The sequence below is a fragment of the Ailuropoda melanoleuca genome, chromosome X (genome assembly GCF_002007445.2).
Source record: "Ailuropoda melanoleuca isolate Jingjing chromosome X, ASM200744v2, whole genome shotgun sequence".
Lineage (NCBI taxonomy): Eukaryota > Metazoa > Chordata > Mammalia > Carnivora > Ursidae > Ailuropoda > Ailuropoda melanoleuca.
Window position 1 is genome coordinate 51,898,052 of NC_048238.1, and position 13,996 is coordinate 51,912,047.

General features: G+C 39.2%; 1 protein-coding gene across 4 annotated transcripts in view; it reads left to right on the forward strand.

Annotated features, from left to right (window-relative positions):
* KIF4A (kinesin family member 4A) overlaps positions 1–13,996 on the forward strand; it is a 108,819-nt gene that overhangs the window by 41,004 nt on the left and 53,819 nt on the right. For all 4 annotated transcript variants that reach the window (XM_034649094.1, XM_002918014.4, XM_019798329.2 and 1 more), the window contains 3 exons: positions 1,870–1,986; positions 2,586–2,761; positions 6,859–6,920. In XM_034649094.1, the coding sequence (XP_034504985.1) occupies positions 1,870–1,986; positions 2,586–2,761; positions 6,859–6,920 (355 nt within the window). The remainder of the gene's footprint in view (positions 1–1,869; positions 1,987–2,585; positions 2,762–6,858; positions 6,921–13,996) is intronic.

Consider the following 13,996-nt stretch of genomic DNA (forward strand, 5'->3'; position numbering starts at 1 on the left):
AAAAAAGAAAAGAATGAACTAATACAAGAATTAGTACAGGTATTGGTGAGCAGCCTTGGTAAATCTTAGCAGACTCTCCTTCACATTCTGGATAGGGTGAATAGCCCGGAAAATGGCATCCCTGTCAGTTAGCAATAAAGAGAAAAGAAAGGAATGGTTGCTTGAGGGTATTGTTTTTGTTTTAGATTGGGGAGATTTGAGCATGTATATAGACTGAAAAGGAATTCGTGAAGGGAAAATAAGTTGAAGATCTAAGAGAGGGGGAGAAGATCAAAGGATCCAGGATCCCAGAGAAAATGGAGGGAACAGAAACAAACCAGCAGAGGCTGAAGAGGAAATAAAGGTTGTTATTTACTCCTCTGAAACAAAGAGGGGGATGAAGGAATCAGTAACAGCAAAGAAAAGACTGTGAGGTGAGGAGAGGGAAAACCTTCCCACGTGGATAACTTTGATCTCCACAGTGTATTTGTTGAAACCATCCACTAATAGAGTGAAAGGAGATTTACAGTCTTGAAATGATGAATGTTTAGAATAGCTGCAGTGCTGAAGTCATGGGTCTAGTGAGTGCTTCGGAAAGCCTAATTGAAATGACTGATAAACGGATCCAGTTTAAGGCCCAGGGGAGAATGATATACTGGGAGTATTACAAAGGGTCAGGGTGTGCCTAGGTGGCTCAGTCGGTTAAGCATCTGCCTTCAGCTAGGTCATGATCCCGGGGTCCTGAGATTGAGCCCTGCATCGGGCCCCCTGCTCAGCAGGAGGCCTGCTTCTCCCTTTCCCCCTGCTTGCCTTTCCCCCTGCTTGTGCGCGCGCTCTCTCTCTCTCTGTCAAATAAAGTATTTTTTTAAAAAGTGTCAGTAAATTGGTGGTTACAATAAGGATGAAGAACAGGATTCGTGAAAGAAATGAAAGGATTGTAGGATACAGTCAGGAATTCTGGAGCTCAGGATCTTGTAGATATGATTGTTTCTGGTTATAGGGGAGTCCAAAGTATGGCTGAGTAAGTAAAAGGTGGAGTAGCACTAACAAAAATGATCCCATTTCTTTAGCATTTAACTTTGTATGAGTATCTTATTTAATTCCCCACTACAACCCAATGAGGTAGATAGATTTGCCTCATTTTAGAGCAGAACTTTACCCAAATCATATAGATAGTCAGTGGTAGAGCCAGGATTAGAACCTAGTTCTATCTGACACCAAAGCCCATGCACTTAACCACTATACTATATTGTAGCCTTTACACAATAAACACAATCATGGGAAAATCAGGGTCTTTAGAAGGACCTCAGAGATTATTACAGAATTTAAAAAGCAAACCTTGGAATTAAAGAAATGGAAAAGAATCTTCACCCTTTTTAAAGCAACAAGAGAAAATGTATTCCTATGTGGTGTCATAGAAAGAGCATAGGACTTAACTGAAATACTGAAATGGAATGTCAGGCCTACCACTCACCAGCTGTTTGACCTTAGACAAGTCAGTGAACCTCTGCGCTGGTTTCCTTATCTGTAAGGTGAGAATGATAGTAAAAATAATTTAGCAAGATGACAATAAAAAATAGCTGTTGGTCTAATTTCCCGGCATTAATTTAAGAATTAAATGTGATAATGGATATAAAAAGTAAATATACAAATGTTGTTGTCATGGTGATAGTTATCTGTGTGTCTACTGTGTTTCCATGGGAAAGGGCAAGAAGTGCCAGCAAATTCAGCGTGTATATCCAGCATTTAGACCTTTATCCTCAGAAAAGTGAACAGGATCAAGAAGTTTCCTTAAGATGGATGATTTAATATTTCTGTGGGGTTTTTATTTTACGCAGGTATATGTTTGATGCTCTACCAAGCAATTTAAATTTTGTTTCCCACTATTAGGTATTAATATTAACCGAGGCCTCCTGTGCTTGGGAAATGTAATCAGTGCTCTTGGAGATGACAAAAAGGGTGGCTTTGTGCCCTACAGAGATTCCAAGTTGACTCGACTGCTTCAAGGTAAGCCCAAAGTGTTTCTAAAAATAAGAGAGTAATTCAGAATAATAGTGCTGAGAAGGTGAAGATGGGACAGGTAAACAGATTTTTGGACTATCACATACAGAGCTGTCTAATTGATAAAGAGCTTTGAAAGAGACCTGTTGGCAAGCAGGCTTCTAAGATATGGCTTTGAGAGCCAAGAAATCTATAGAATGACAACTGTGCTTAGTCCTCTGTCCCTGAAAATGAACTCAATTACTGTTTATTAGTGCCTGTTAAGCAGAATTCCCTGAAAAATTAAAACCTACCTAGAGGGGGCATCCTAAGAATGTTTAATTCCAATAGTGGCTACTAACTTACTTGGGTCAGGCCCCATTGTTTCAAACTGGTTAACTGCTGAAATCACAATCTTAAGAATGGGGACACATGGAATAGGATTCTAAACTATATCATTTACACATCAAAAATCTTAGTATTTTTATGTTGACACACATAGGAAATTTGCGGATTCTTAAGAATTTTTTTCTTAGAGCTCTGAGTTTGAAGCCACCAACCCAAATGGACAGCTTCGCTTGCATCCTGCTTCTTTGATTTTATTTCCTCTTGTTGTTCTTTTTCAGATTCTCTAGGAGGTAATAGCCATACTCTTATGATAGCCTGTGTGAGTCCTGCTGACTCCAATCTAGAAGAAACATTAAATACCCTTCGCTATGCTGACAGAGCAAGAAAAATCAAGAACAAACCTGTTGTTAATATTGATCCCCAGACAGCTGAACTTAATCATCTGAAGCAACAGGTACAAGGGCCTTAAAATTTGATGGGAAAAATTATAAGTCTGTGAGTGGAATGATGTAGCTTCCGTTTCTCAGCTTCTCCTCTACCAGAGGTTTAAGATGATAGCTAAGCATGCTGTTAGTTTGGGAAAATCTTAAAGTAATTCCTATTGACATGTTTATCGTCCTATGTAAGGTTTGGGGGTGGCATTGGTGATTTCACTGATAAAGAAGTAAGCAGTGAGAGATGAGGCAAGAGAGGTGGGCAAGAATCAGCTCCTGAAAGTCCTTATATGACCTAGTAGGGGATTCAGAATTCAACCTGAAAGCTGTGGGGAGCCATTGAAAGATTTTAAGTAAGTGGGTGACATGGTGAAATGTGTATTTTAGGGAGATCACTCTAGCAAGTGTAGAGAAAGTGGATTAGAAGTGGGTATGACTAGAAGTAAGAAAATAAATTACACTAGTATACCCCCTTATCCATGGTTTCACTTTCCACAGTTCCAGTTACCCATGGTCAACCATGTTTTGGATACAGACGATTCTCCTTCTCACAGATTGTCAGAAAATTAATAGTAGCCTAACACTACATCACAATGCCTACGTCATGCATCTCACTTAGATAGACACTCATCACATAGATATTTTATCATCTCATATCATTACAAGAAAAAGGGTAAGGACAGTATCTCAATAAGATATTTTGAGAGAGGGGGGACCAGAGTCACATAACTGTTATTATAGTGTATTACTGTAATTGGTCTATTTTATTATTAGTTATTATTATCAATCTCTTACTTGCCTAATTCCTAAATTAAACTTTATCATAGATATGTATGTATAGGAAAAAGCATAGTATATATATATATAGAGAGAGAGAGAGAGAGTTCGGTACTAGCCACCGTTTCAAGCAACCACTGGGGGTCTTGGAACCTATCCCCCACAGATCTACTGTAGGCTATTATAATAACTCAGGTGAGAACTATGGCCTGAACTAAAGACGGTAGCCATAGAAATAAAGAGAAGGGTACAAATTAGAAAGAAAAAAAAGCCAAGGAGGTAGAATGTATAGAGCTTGCTTGGTAACAAATTTGATGTGGAAGGGTAGGCAGGGAGAATCAAGGTTGTTTTCGTGTTTCTTGCTTGGACAACTGATTAAATGGTAGTACCAATCACTGAGTCAGGGAATACAGGAGGAAAAACAAGGTCAGGTGGGAAAATGGAAACAATGAGATTCAGTTTGGGGCATTTTGAATTTGAAGAGCTTGGGGAACATCTAAGTACAGTTGTTCAGACACAGCTGGCCATTTGGGTTTAACGTAGAGAGGTCTGAACAGATTTGAGAGTCATTAGCATTTAGATAGAATCTGAAATTACAGAGTGGACAAGATCAAAGAGTGCGTGGCACATTCAAGGTACTCACTAAGTATTTGCTGAATGAGTGAATGACGAAGAAGAGAAGAAAGCCAAAGAGAGAACTCTGGGGGAACAGCAGTATTTAAGGAATGGAGAAAAGAGGGAAGACAAAAAGAGAAACTAAGAAGGAGCCAACAGGTAGGAAGAAAAGCAACGGTATCATGGGAGACAAGGGAAGAAAGTTTTAAGGACCATCAAAAGTACAAATTTATAAAGAAGTGTAAAGAAAGATAAGGACTGAAAAATGTCCATTTTTTTAAAAATCACAGGTGACCTCAGTTAGAAGAGGGTCAGGGGAATGATAGGAGCATATTGTTGTGGGCTGGTCAGTGAATGCTAGATAGGGAAGTGGAGGAAGCTGGTAGGCTCTTCTTTTGAGAAGGCAAGATGAAAGAAGGCAATAGCTAGGTAGTCAAGGGCCAAAGGATATAGGTCTGTTTGTTTTTAAGAATATGGAAGAGACTTGAACAAGTGAAAGAGCCAGTTGGGAGAGACTTGAAACTGAGAATAGGGACTAGTTGTTTAGGGACCATCTCTAAGTAGTTGAGATCCTGAGCAGAAATAGAGAGATTGACTTTAGACACTCGAGGGGATACCTGCCACCAAGACTAGAAGAAAAGAGGTTAGAATAAGAAGATTACTGTGGCAATAATTTAGAGGGAGAAGAAGGGAAATTGAGGGATTTTCAGCCTGATATCCTTTGTCTTCTCAGTGTAGTAGGAGGCAAGGTCATCTCCTAAAAGCAAGCAGCCAGATAATAGGGTAGAGGGATCGAAGAGACCACAGAGGCTTGAAATCATGGCAACGGAAAAGGTAGCAGACTAGCCACATGCATTTGTGATGGTATCGGTATAACTGGTTGTGTAACTGCTCAGTAGCTGTGGTAGAGGAGATGAGAAGGGAGGTAGTTGGATTGACCCAGGCACGGGCGAGGGGACAAGTTTCCTTGCCCTCCAGGATACGGTACTCTTTCCACACTGTGTACTGCTTCCCAACTGTGTACTGCTTGCTCTGTCTCTGGCCTTCCTCCTTGGGTGATAAGAGCTACTATTCAGTTAGTCTAAAGCTTCCCCTTCCCTTCTCTTCCTCTATCTCCCTCCCTCCTAGGGGGTCACTATAGAAGATAAAAGTGATTTACCTGTTAACTGTATCTTCTCAATTATAAAATACCATATTCAGTTCTGCCCCTCCGTTTTCTTTCATGTGTATTTTTATTGCCAAGAATGCTCTTCTTCCTAGTCATTTGTTCATTCATTCCAACAATAAATATATATTGAACACTACTATGTACCAGGTACTGTGTTGGGATTCATCGTTGAACAAAGAAGACACGGTTTCTGCCTTCGTGGAACTTACTGCCTAAGTGGGAGAAGCAAATGCCAAACACATAAGCATACCAACATACCATTTTCTAAAATGAGAAAATGTGCTATATTAGGGTAGTATGACATTATGGACAGGGTCTTCTGTTAAATACCAAAGCTGAGGAGGCTTCCCTAGCAATGTTGGAGTTGAGATCTGAGTGATTGAGTGGGAATTATCTATGCAGAAAAGAAGGCAGAGGCTTCCTGGGAGAAGAAAAAGCATTTGTGGTTAAGAGCATTGACACTGCAGTCAGACTGCCCACATTCAAATGCTGGCTTTCTAACTCACTGGTTGTGTACCCTGGCAAAGTTCTCTGTGCCTCAGTTTCCCTATCTGTAAAATGGAAATAATTGTACCTGCCTCATAGGGTTTTTGTGAGGATTAGATGAACACAAAAATCACTTAGAACAGTGCCAGGCATCTACCAAGTCTGAAAAGGTCCTGATTTAGGAAGGTATATAGTGCATTTGAAGAACCGAAGGGATGCCACTGTGACTAGAGTGGAGGGAGCCAGGAAAGAGTATTCCAGTAGGAGACTGGAGAAGAAGCAGAGACCTGATCAAGGCCTCTTGGACGACGCGGCAGACACTTAACCAACTGAGCCACCTAGGTGCCCTGAACATGTTTTAATCTTAATAGAAAGGATCCTGTAGAAAGGGAGAAGTAGAAGATATGGGAGAGAGACGGGATAACAAAGTATGATTCATCAGGACGCAAGAAGAGTTGGGATCCAAAGCATAAGCAACAAGGCTGGTCATAGGAGGCAGAACAGCTCCTCTTTCATCATAGGAGGGAATGGGAGAGGATCGTTGTGCGCGTACTCCGATTTAACATCCAGCCACAGGAAACCTCCTTTTGACTGTTCTGGAATTTCATTACTTTGCATCTTCTCAGAGCCCTAAAGTACTTAACTGTACTTTATGAATTAGCATCTTCTCTCCTGTATTGTTTCTTATCATTTCAAGCCATAGGCTTGTCTTTGTCAACCAGATTGTAAACTTAAGAATAAAACACAAGAGTTTATTCTCATATACCCCTCACATTACCTAGTCCGGTGCTGAGTTTGGTTTTTGAAAAATAGATGCTCAATAAAAAGTCATTAAGATGCTTAGGTAAAAAGGACAGCTCGTCTTCTAAGTACTAGTCATTCATATAATGCCATTTGAACTTTTATCATTGAATCATCAACCCTGATGCTTTCTGTAATACCTAAGGTATGCCTTAGATTTCATAGGTATCAAGTAAAATTACTCTATGGCTAATTGTAGTAATTTAGCTCATAAGGGATAAGTAGCTTTTGATCAGTGATGAGCTGACTATTTTTCTTTGCTTTTCCCAGGTACAGCAGCTACAGGTTTTGTTGCTACAAGCCCATGGAGGTACCCTGCCTGGATCTATAAAGTAAGAGTCATAGATTAATTATAAATGTATATTCTAGCAGAGGCCATTTCTCCTGATGGTTGTTTTCCCCTGATATACTAAAGTTTCTGGTAGCACTTGGTATCAAGGTAGGGATCTTGTCAAACTTGCTAGTTAGCTTTGAAACAGCCTGATGGGATAGAAAGAACATGGATTCTGACCTCAGAAATTTATTCATTGGAATTCTGTGAGGAAGAGCTGTTTCTTCTCCCCCATTTATTTATTTGATTATTTATTTATATGCATATAGACACATGGGTATTTATTTTATTCTACGGGTTAACATCCAATACTATCATTACTTGTTTTATTGCTCAAATTGTTCCTGCTTTGTCCAGTAGGAGCTCCTTCAGGGTGGTTCTTATGTTCTTTAATATACCCTCTAGTTTGTTCTTTTTTTTAAAGATTTGTTCATCCATTCTAGAGAGAGAGAGAGTGAGAGAGCGTGAGTGGTGGGGGGGCAGGGGCAGACGGAGTGGGAGAGAGAATCCTTAAGCAGACTCCCTGCTATGCACAGAGCCCCCAACTGGCTCAGTCCTAGGATCCCAAGGTCATGACCCAAACCAAAATCCAAAGTCTGCCACTCAACTAACTGAGCCACCCAGGCTCCCTGACCCTCTAGTTTTTAAGCATTTCCAGCAGATGTTCTGCACCCATCTTGTATTTTCCTTGCCCCACTTCTAGAATCAACCATATCTCAAAAGAGCCCTGTTTTTTTTTAATTGGAAAATAGTGTTTAGAAACTCACTCTGGGGGGCGCCTGGGTGGCTCAGTCGTTAAGCGTCTGCCTTTGGCTCAGAGCGTGATCCCGGCGTTCTGGGATCGAGCCCCACATCAGGCTTCTCTGCTGGGAGCCTGCTTCTTCCTCTCCCACTCCCCCTGCTTGTGTTCCCTCTCTGCTGGCTGTCTCTCTCTCTGTCAAATAAATGAATGAAATCTTTAAAAAGAAAAAAAAAAGAAACTCACTCTGGGTGCTAGGTGTGCTCATTGTTACTGGGGTGTCACTGAGGCCCTCTCAGCGGGTAGAGCTAGGAAATATCTGTATGTCTGTAATACACACATACACTCAGATTTGTATTTTTATATCTGTCTGTATGTATAGTAAAAGCCATGGTTTTATACTGATGCATCTGATTCCAGTCCAACACTACAGAGTTCATTTTAGCCTTCCTCCTCCCCTTATTTATAGCTCCTTTTTCCAACAGTGAGAAACCAGCTCTCATTATCTGCAGTCTGTTTACTTACTTGTTCAGTTCCAGTATACACATAAAGTAGTTTCAGAATTGCTAGCCCATACCCCTGTGAGAAACACTGTTATGAACTAGATTACAGCATTTATGTACAGTTCTTTTTGTCTTTAGGCTTAGAGTATCCAGGCAAGATACTGGTTCCCACAGGTACTGTTTGTATTCCATTTTAGGGTTCTCCCTACATCTTGGTTGGTTTTGTTTGTTTATATTTTGGGTATGTGAAGGTATATGAAATATTATCATGCTCTAAGAGTCAGAGTTATAAAAAAAAATACTCAGAGAAATGCAAATCAAAACCACAATGAAATACCACCATACACCCATTAGATGGCTAATATAAAAAAAAAACCTGAAGGGCACCAGGATGGCTTAGTTGGTTAAGTGTCTGCCTTCGGCTCAGGGTCCTGGGATTGAGACCCACGTCTGGCTCACTGCTTAGTGGGGAGTCTGCTTCTCCCCCTGCTCATGCACACATGCACTCTCTCTCTCAAATAAAAGAAAATCTTTAAAAATTTTAAACTGAATAACAAATGTTGGCAAGGATGTGGAAAAGTTAGAAGCTTTGTACACTGCTGGAAGGATTGTAAAATGGTATAACTACTATGGAAAACAGTATGGAGGCTCCTCAAAAAGTTAAAAATAGAACTACCACATAATCCAGCAATCCCACTTCGGGGTATATACCCAAAAGAATTGAAAGCAGGTTCTTAAAGAAATACCTGCACACCCATGTTCATAGCAGCACTATTCTCAATAGCCAGGAAGTGGAAGCAACACAAATGTTCATCAGTGGATGACTGGATAAAGTGAATATGATTTTTGTGTGTGTGTGTGTGTGTGTGTGTGTGTGTGTGTGTGTGTGTGTGGTGGAATATTACTTAGCCTTAAAAAGGAAGGAACTCCTATTACATGTTACAGCATGAATGAAACTTGAGGACATTATGCTAAGTGAAATAAGCCAGTCACAAAAAAATACTGTATGATTCCACTTATATGAGGTACTTAGAGGAGTCAAATTCATAGAAACAGAAAGTAGAATGGTGGTGACCTGGGGCTGGGGGGGGACGGGCAAAAAGGGAGTTGTTGTTCAATGGCTATAGGATTTCAGTTTTATAAGATAAAGGTTCCAGAGATCTGTTTTACAACAATGTAAATAGACTTAATTCTACACGACTGTATAGTTAACAATGGTTAAGATGGTAAGTTTTATATGTTGTTTACAAAGATTCATTCATTTATTTTAGAGAGAGAGAGAGCAAGAGAGCATGCGCCAGTGGGGGAGGACAGAGGGAGAAGGAAGGAATCTCAAGCAGACTCCCCGCTGAGCATGGAGCCCGAATCTGGCCTCAATGTCATGACTCTGAGATCATGACCTGAGCTAAAACCAAGAGTCAGACACTTAACCATTTAGCCACCCAGGTGCCCCAGTTTTACATGTTTTTACACAATTTTTTAAAAAAGAAAAACCCGGGGCGCCTGGGTGGCTCAGTCATTAAGCGTCTGCCTTCGGCTCAGGGCGTGATCCTGGCGTTCTGGGATTGAGCCCCACATCAGGCTCCTCCCCTGGGAACCTGCCTCTTCCTCTCCCACTCCCCCTGCTTGTGTCCCCTCTCTCGCTGGCTGTCTCTCTCTCTCTGTGTGTCAAATAAATAAATAAAATCTTTTTAAAAAAATAAATAAAAAAGAAAAAAAAAAGAAAAAAGAAAAACCCACAAAAGAACTAGAGGAAAACATAGGCAAAGGTCTATGTCCATATTGGTGAACATAAAGAAAGTAAAGAATTTATGTAGGTATAAAAGCAATGGCAGAAAACTGAAAGAATAGACTGGGGGGGCGGGAACAAGGAGTTGTTGTTGAATGGGTATGAAGTTTCAGTTTTGCAAGATGAAAAAGTTATGGAGATCCATTGTACAATAATGTGAATATACTTAAGTCTACTGAATTGTATGTACACTTAAAAAAATGGTGAAGATGGTAAATTCTTTTACATGTTTTTTACCACAATATTTTTAAAAAAATAGTGAAATGTCATTCCCTCTTCATCCCTGCTACCCTATTCCCATCGCACCCTTATTTCTACCACTTTTCTCCATCCTCCATATTTAACCAATCTCTTTAGTTTCTGGCGTAGCCTTCCTGTATTTCTCCTGTACAAAAGCATATGCTTATATATCTTTTCATATCCTCTTCTTACATGAATGGTAGTATACTACATATAGTCTTCGTGGCTTTGCTTTTCTCGGCATTTTGTGGAAATCAGTTCTTACCAGTTCGTAGACGTCTTCCTCATTCTTTTTTACAGCTGCATGGTACTCTTATTAGTGTACATGTGCGAACATACTAATTCAACTTCTTTCCTATGTATGGGCGTTTAGGTTGTTTCCAGTATTTTGTAATAACAAAACATACAACAGTGAATAACCTTGTGTTATTCAGTTTTCATATTATTAGTGATTTATCTTCAGGGTAGATTTCTAGAAATGGGATTGCTGAGGCAAAAGGTAAGTACATGTTTAGATATTTAGATATTGCCGTATTGTCGTATTCCCCTCCAGAAGGGGTATACCGATTTGCATTCCCAGCAGCAGTGTATGAGAGCGCTTGTTTCCCCTAAGCCTCACCTGTGGAAGGTGTGGTCATACTTTTTCAGTTTTCTGCCAATCTGATAGGTGAGACATACTATCTCAGTATCTTGTTGTAATTTTCATTTCTTTAATTATGAGTGGATTTGAGCATTTTTTTTCATATGTTTCAGGGCCACTTTTATCTGTTTCTGATGAACTATCTGTTCATATGTCCCATTTTTCTATCAGGTTTTTTGATCCTTTGGACCTTTTTGAAAAAATTGTGGTGAAATATGCATAAAATAAAATTGACTATTTTAACCATTTTCAAGTATACAGTTCAGTGGCATTAAGTATATTCACAATATTGTACAGCCATCCCCACTATCTATCATCTAAAACTCTTTTCATCTTGCAACACTGAAAATCTGTACCTGTTGAACAATAACACCCCAATTCCTCCTCTCCCCTCAGTCCTGGCAATCACCATTCTACTTTCATTTAACTATTTTAAGCACCTCGTATGAGTGAAAGCATACAATATTTGCCCTTTCGTGACCGTCTTGTTTCACTTAGCCTCAAGTTTCACCCATGTCGTAGCATATGTCAGAATTTCCTTTCTTTTAAAGGCTGAATAATATCCCATTGTACATATCTACCACATGTTGTGTGACATGGGTTGCTTCCACCTTTTGGCTATAGTGAATAATGCTGCCATGAATGCTTTAAGACCCTGCTTTCAATTCTTTTGGGTATAGACCCAGAAGTGGAATAGCTGGATCATATAGTAATTCTATTTTTAATTTTTTAATTAGATTGCCAAACTATTTTACACAGTGGCTACACCATTTTGCATTCCTACCAGTGGTGCACAAGGGTTCCAATTTCTTCAGATCCTTACCAAACACTTGCTGTTTTCTGCTATTTTTAAAAAAAATAATAACCACCCTAATTCTGGCCCTTATTTTTAACAGCTCTTTATAGATTAGTGATATTAGTCCTTTGTCTATAGTGTGTGTTGCAAATATTTTCTCCTAGTTTGTTCTCTTTTACTTTGTTTACGGTGCTTTTGTTATACAAAAATTTTTAATTTTTACATAGCAAAGTTTGTCAATTATTTTTTTTACTGCCTTCCGATTTTTTTAGCAGCTTTATTGAGATGTAATTTACATACCATAAAATTCACTCACTATAAGTGATATAGTGATATAGATATAATCAATGATTTTTAATAAATTTACAGATTTGTACAATTATCACCGCAAAATGCAATTTTAGAACATTTCTGGGGTGTCTGGGTGGCTCATTCAGTTAAGCGTCTGTCTTCAGCTCAGTTCATGATCCCAGGGTCCTGGGATCGAGTCCTGCATCAGGCTCCCCGCTCAGTGGGGAGTCTGCTTCTCCCTTTCCCTTTGCCCTTCCCCCTGCTCGTGTTCACTTTCTCTCTCAAATGAATAAATAAAATCTTTTTTAAAAAAAGAACATTTCTGTTACCCCAAAAAGATCATTCATGTCCATTTGCAGTTACTTCTATCCCCACACCCAGCCCCAGGCAACCAATAATCTGCTTATTCTCTTTGTGGATTTGCCTATTATGGACATTTTATACATGTGGAATCATGCAGTATGTGGACTTTTTGTCTGGCTTCTTTCACCTATAATGGTTTTTTTTTTTCCCTTCTGACTTTTTTTTTTCCCTTCTGAAGTATAGTTGATATACGAGGTTATATTAGTTTCAGGTTTACAACATAGTCATTCAATAATTCTATAGATTACACAGTGCTCACCATGATAAGTGTAGTCATCATCTGTCACCATACAGAGTTATTACAATATTATTGACTGTGTTCCCTATCCTGTACTTTTCATCCCCATGACGTTTACTTTGTAACTGGAAGTTTGTGCCTTTTAATTCCCTTCACCTATTTCACTCATCCTCTCACCCCTCTTCACTCTGGCAATCACCAGTTTATTCTGTGTATTTGTGGGTCTATTTCTGCTTTCTGTTTGTTTGTTTTGTTTTGTTTTTTAGATTCCACGTGTAAGTGAAAGCAATGGTATTTGTCTTTGTCTGACTTATTTCACTTAACATTATGCCCTCTAGCTCCATCCATGTCATTGCAAACGGCAGGATTTCATTCTTTTTTGTGGCTGAGTAATATTCCGTTGTATATATAGACTACATCTCTTATTTTTTTGAGGATAGGTGGCACAGAATATTACATTAGTTTCAGGTGTACACCATAGTGATTCAACTTCTCTAAACATGCTACGCTCACCTCTCACCTATAACATTTTTGAGATTCATCCATGTTATAGCACGTAGAATTACTTCATATCTTTTTTATTGCTGAGTAGTATTCCACTGTCTGGCTAACCCACATTTTGTCTATCCATTGACCCGGTTGATGGACTTTTGAGTTGTTTCAACTTTTCAGCTATTATGAATTTTGCTGTTATGAACATTTACTTGCAAGTTTTTGTATGGACATATCTTTTTGGGGGGCAGATATCTAGAAGTAGAATTGCTGGGTCGCATTTTTAACTTTTCAAGAAACTGCCAAACTGTTTTCCAAAGTGGCTTTGGTGTTTACATCCTCCTCATGCTTCTGGATTTTGATTCATAATTAGAATGCCTTTCCCTACACCAAGGTTAAAGAGGAATTCGCCCGTGTTTCCTTCTAGAAACTTACGTTGGTTTTATATTTTACATTTCATGTTTTCATTTGGAGTTTATTCTTATGTATGTGTGAGCCTGTTTTCTTTTAATATCCTTATTTTCATAAAATCTTAATCATTTTTTCTCATCTTAAAGGGATACATTGCTTCTTGTAGGACATTTAGAAAAATATACAGAATAAATCTTAAAATTGCCATAATTTTATCACCCAGAGATGACCACCCTTCTCTTTGTAATTTTTCCTCTTTGGGTAATTTAATCTTGGTTTCCTGATATATTTTAAGAATGTTGGATAAAGAAACTGAGAAAAGCTGGGGTCTCTTAAAGACCTAATTTAGTTTAACCAGTTTATTTTATTTTTTTAAGATTTTATTTATTGAGAAAGAGACTACAAGCAGGGGGAGGGGCAAAGGAAGAGGGAAAGAGAAAATCTCCTGCAGACTCCCTGCTGAGTGCAAAGCCCAATGCAGGCCTCGATTTCACAACCCTGAGATCATGACCTGAGCTGAATTCAAAAGTCAGACACTTGGGGCGCCTGGGTGGCTCAGTCGTTAAGCGTCTGCC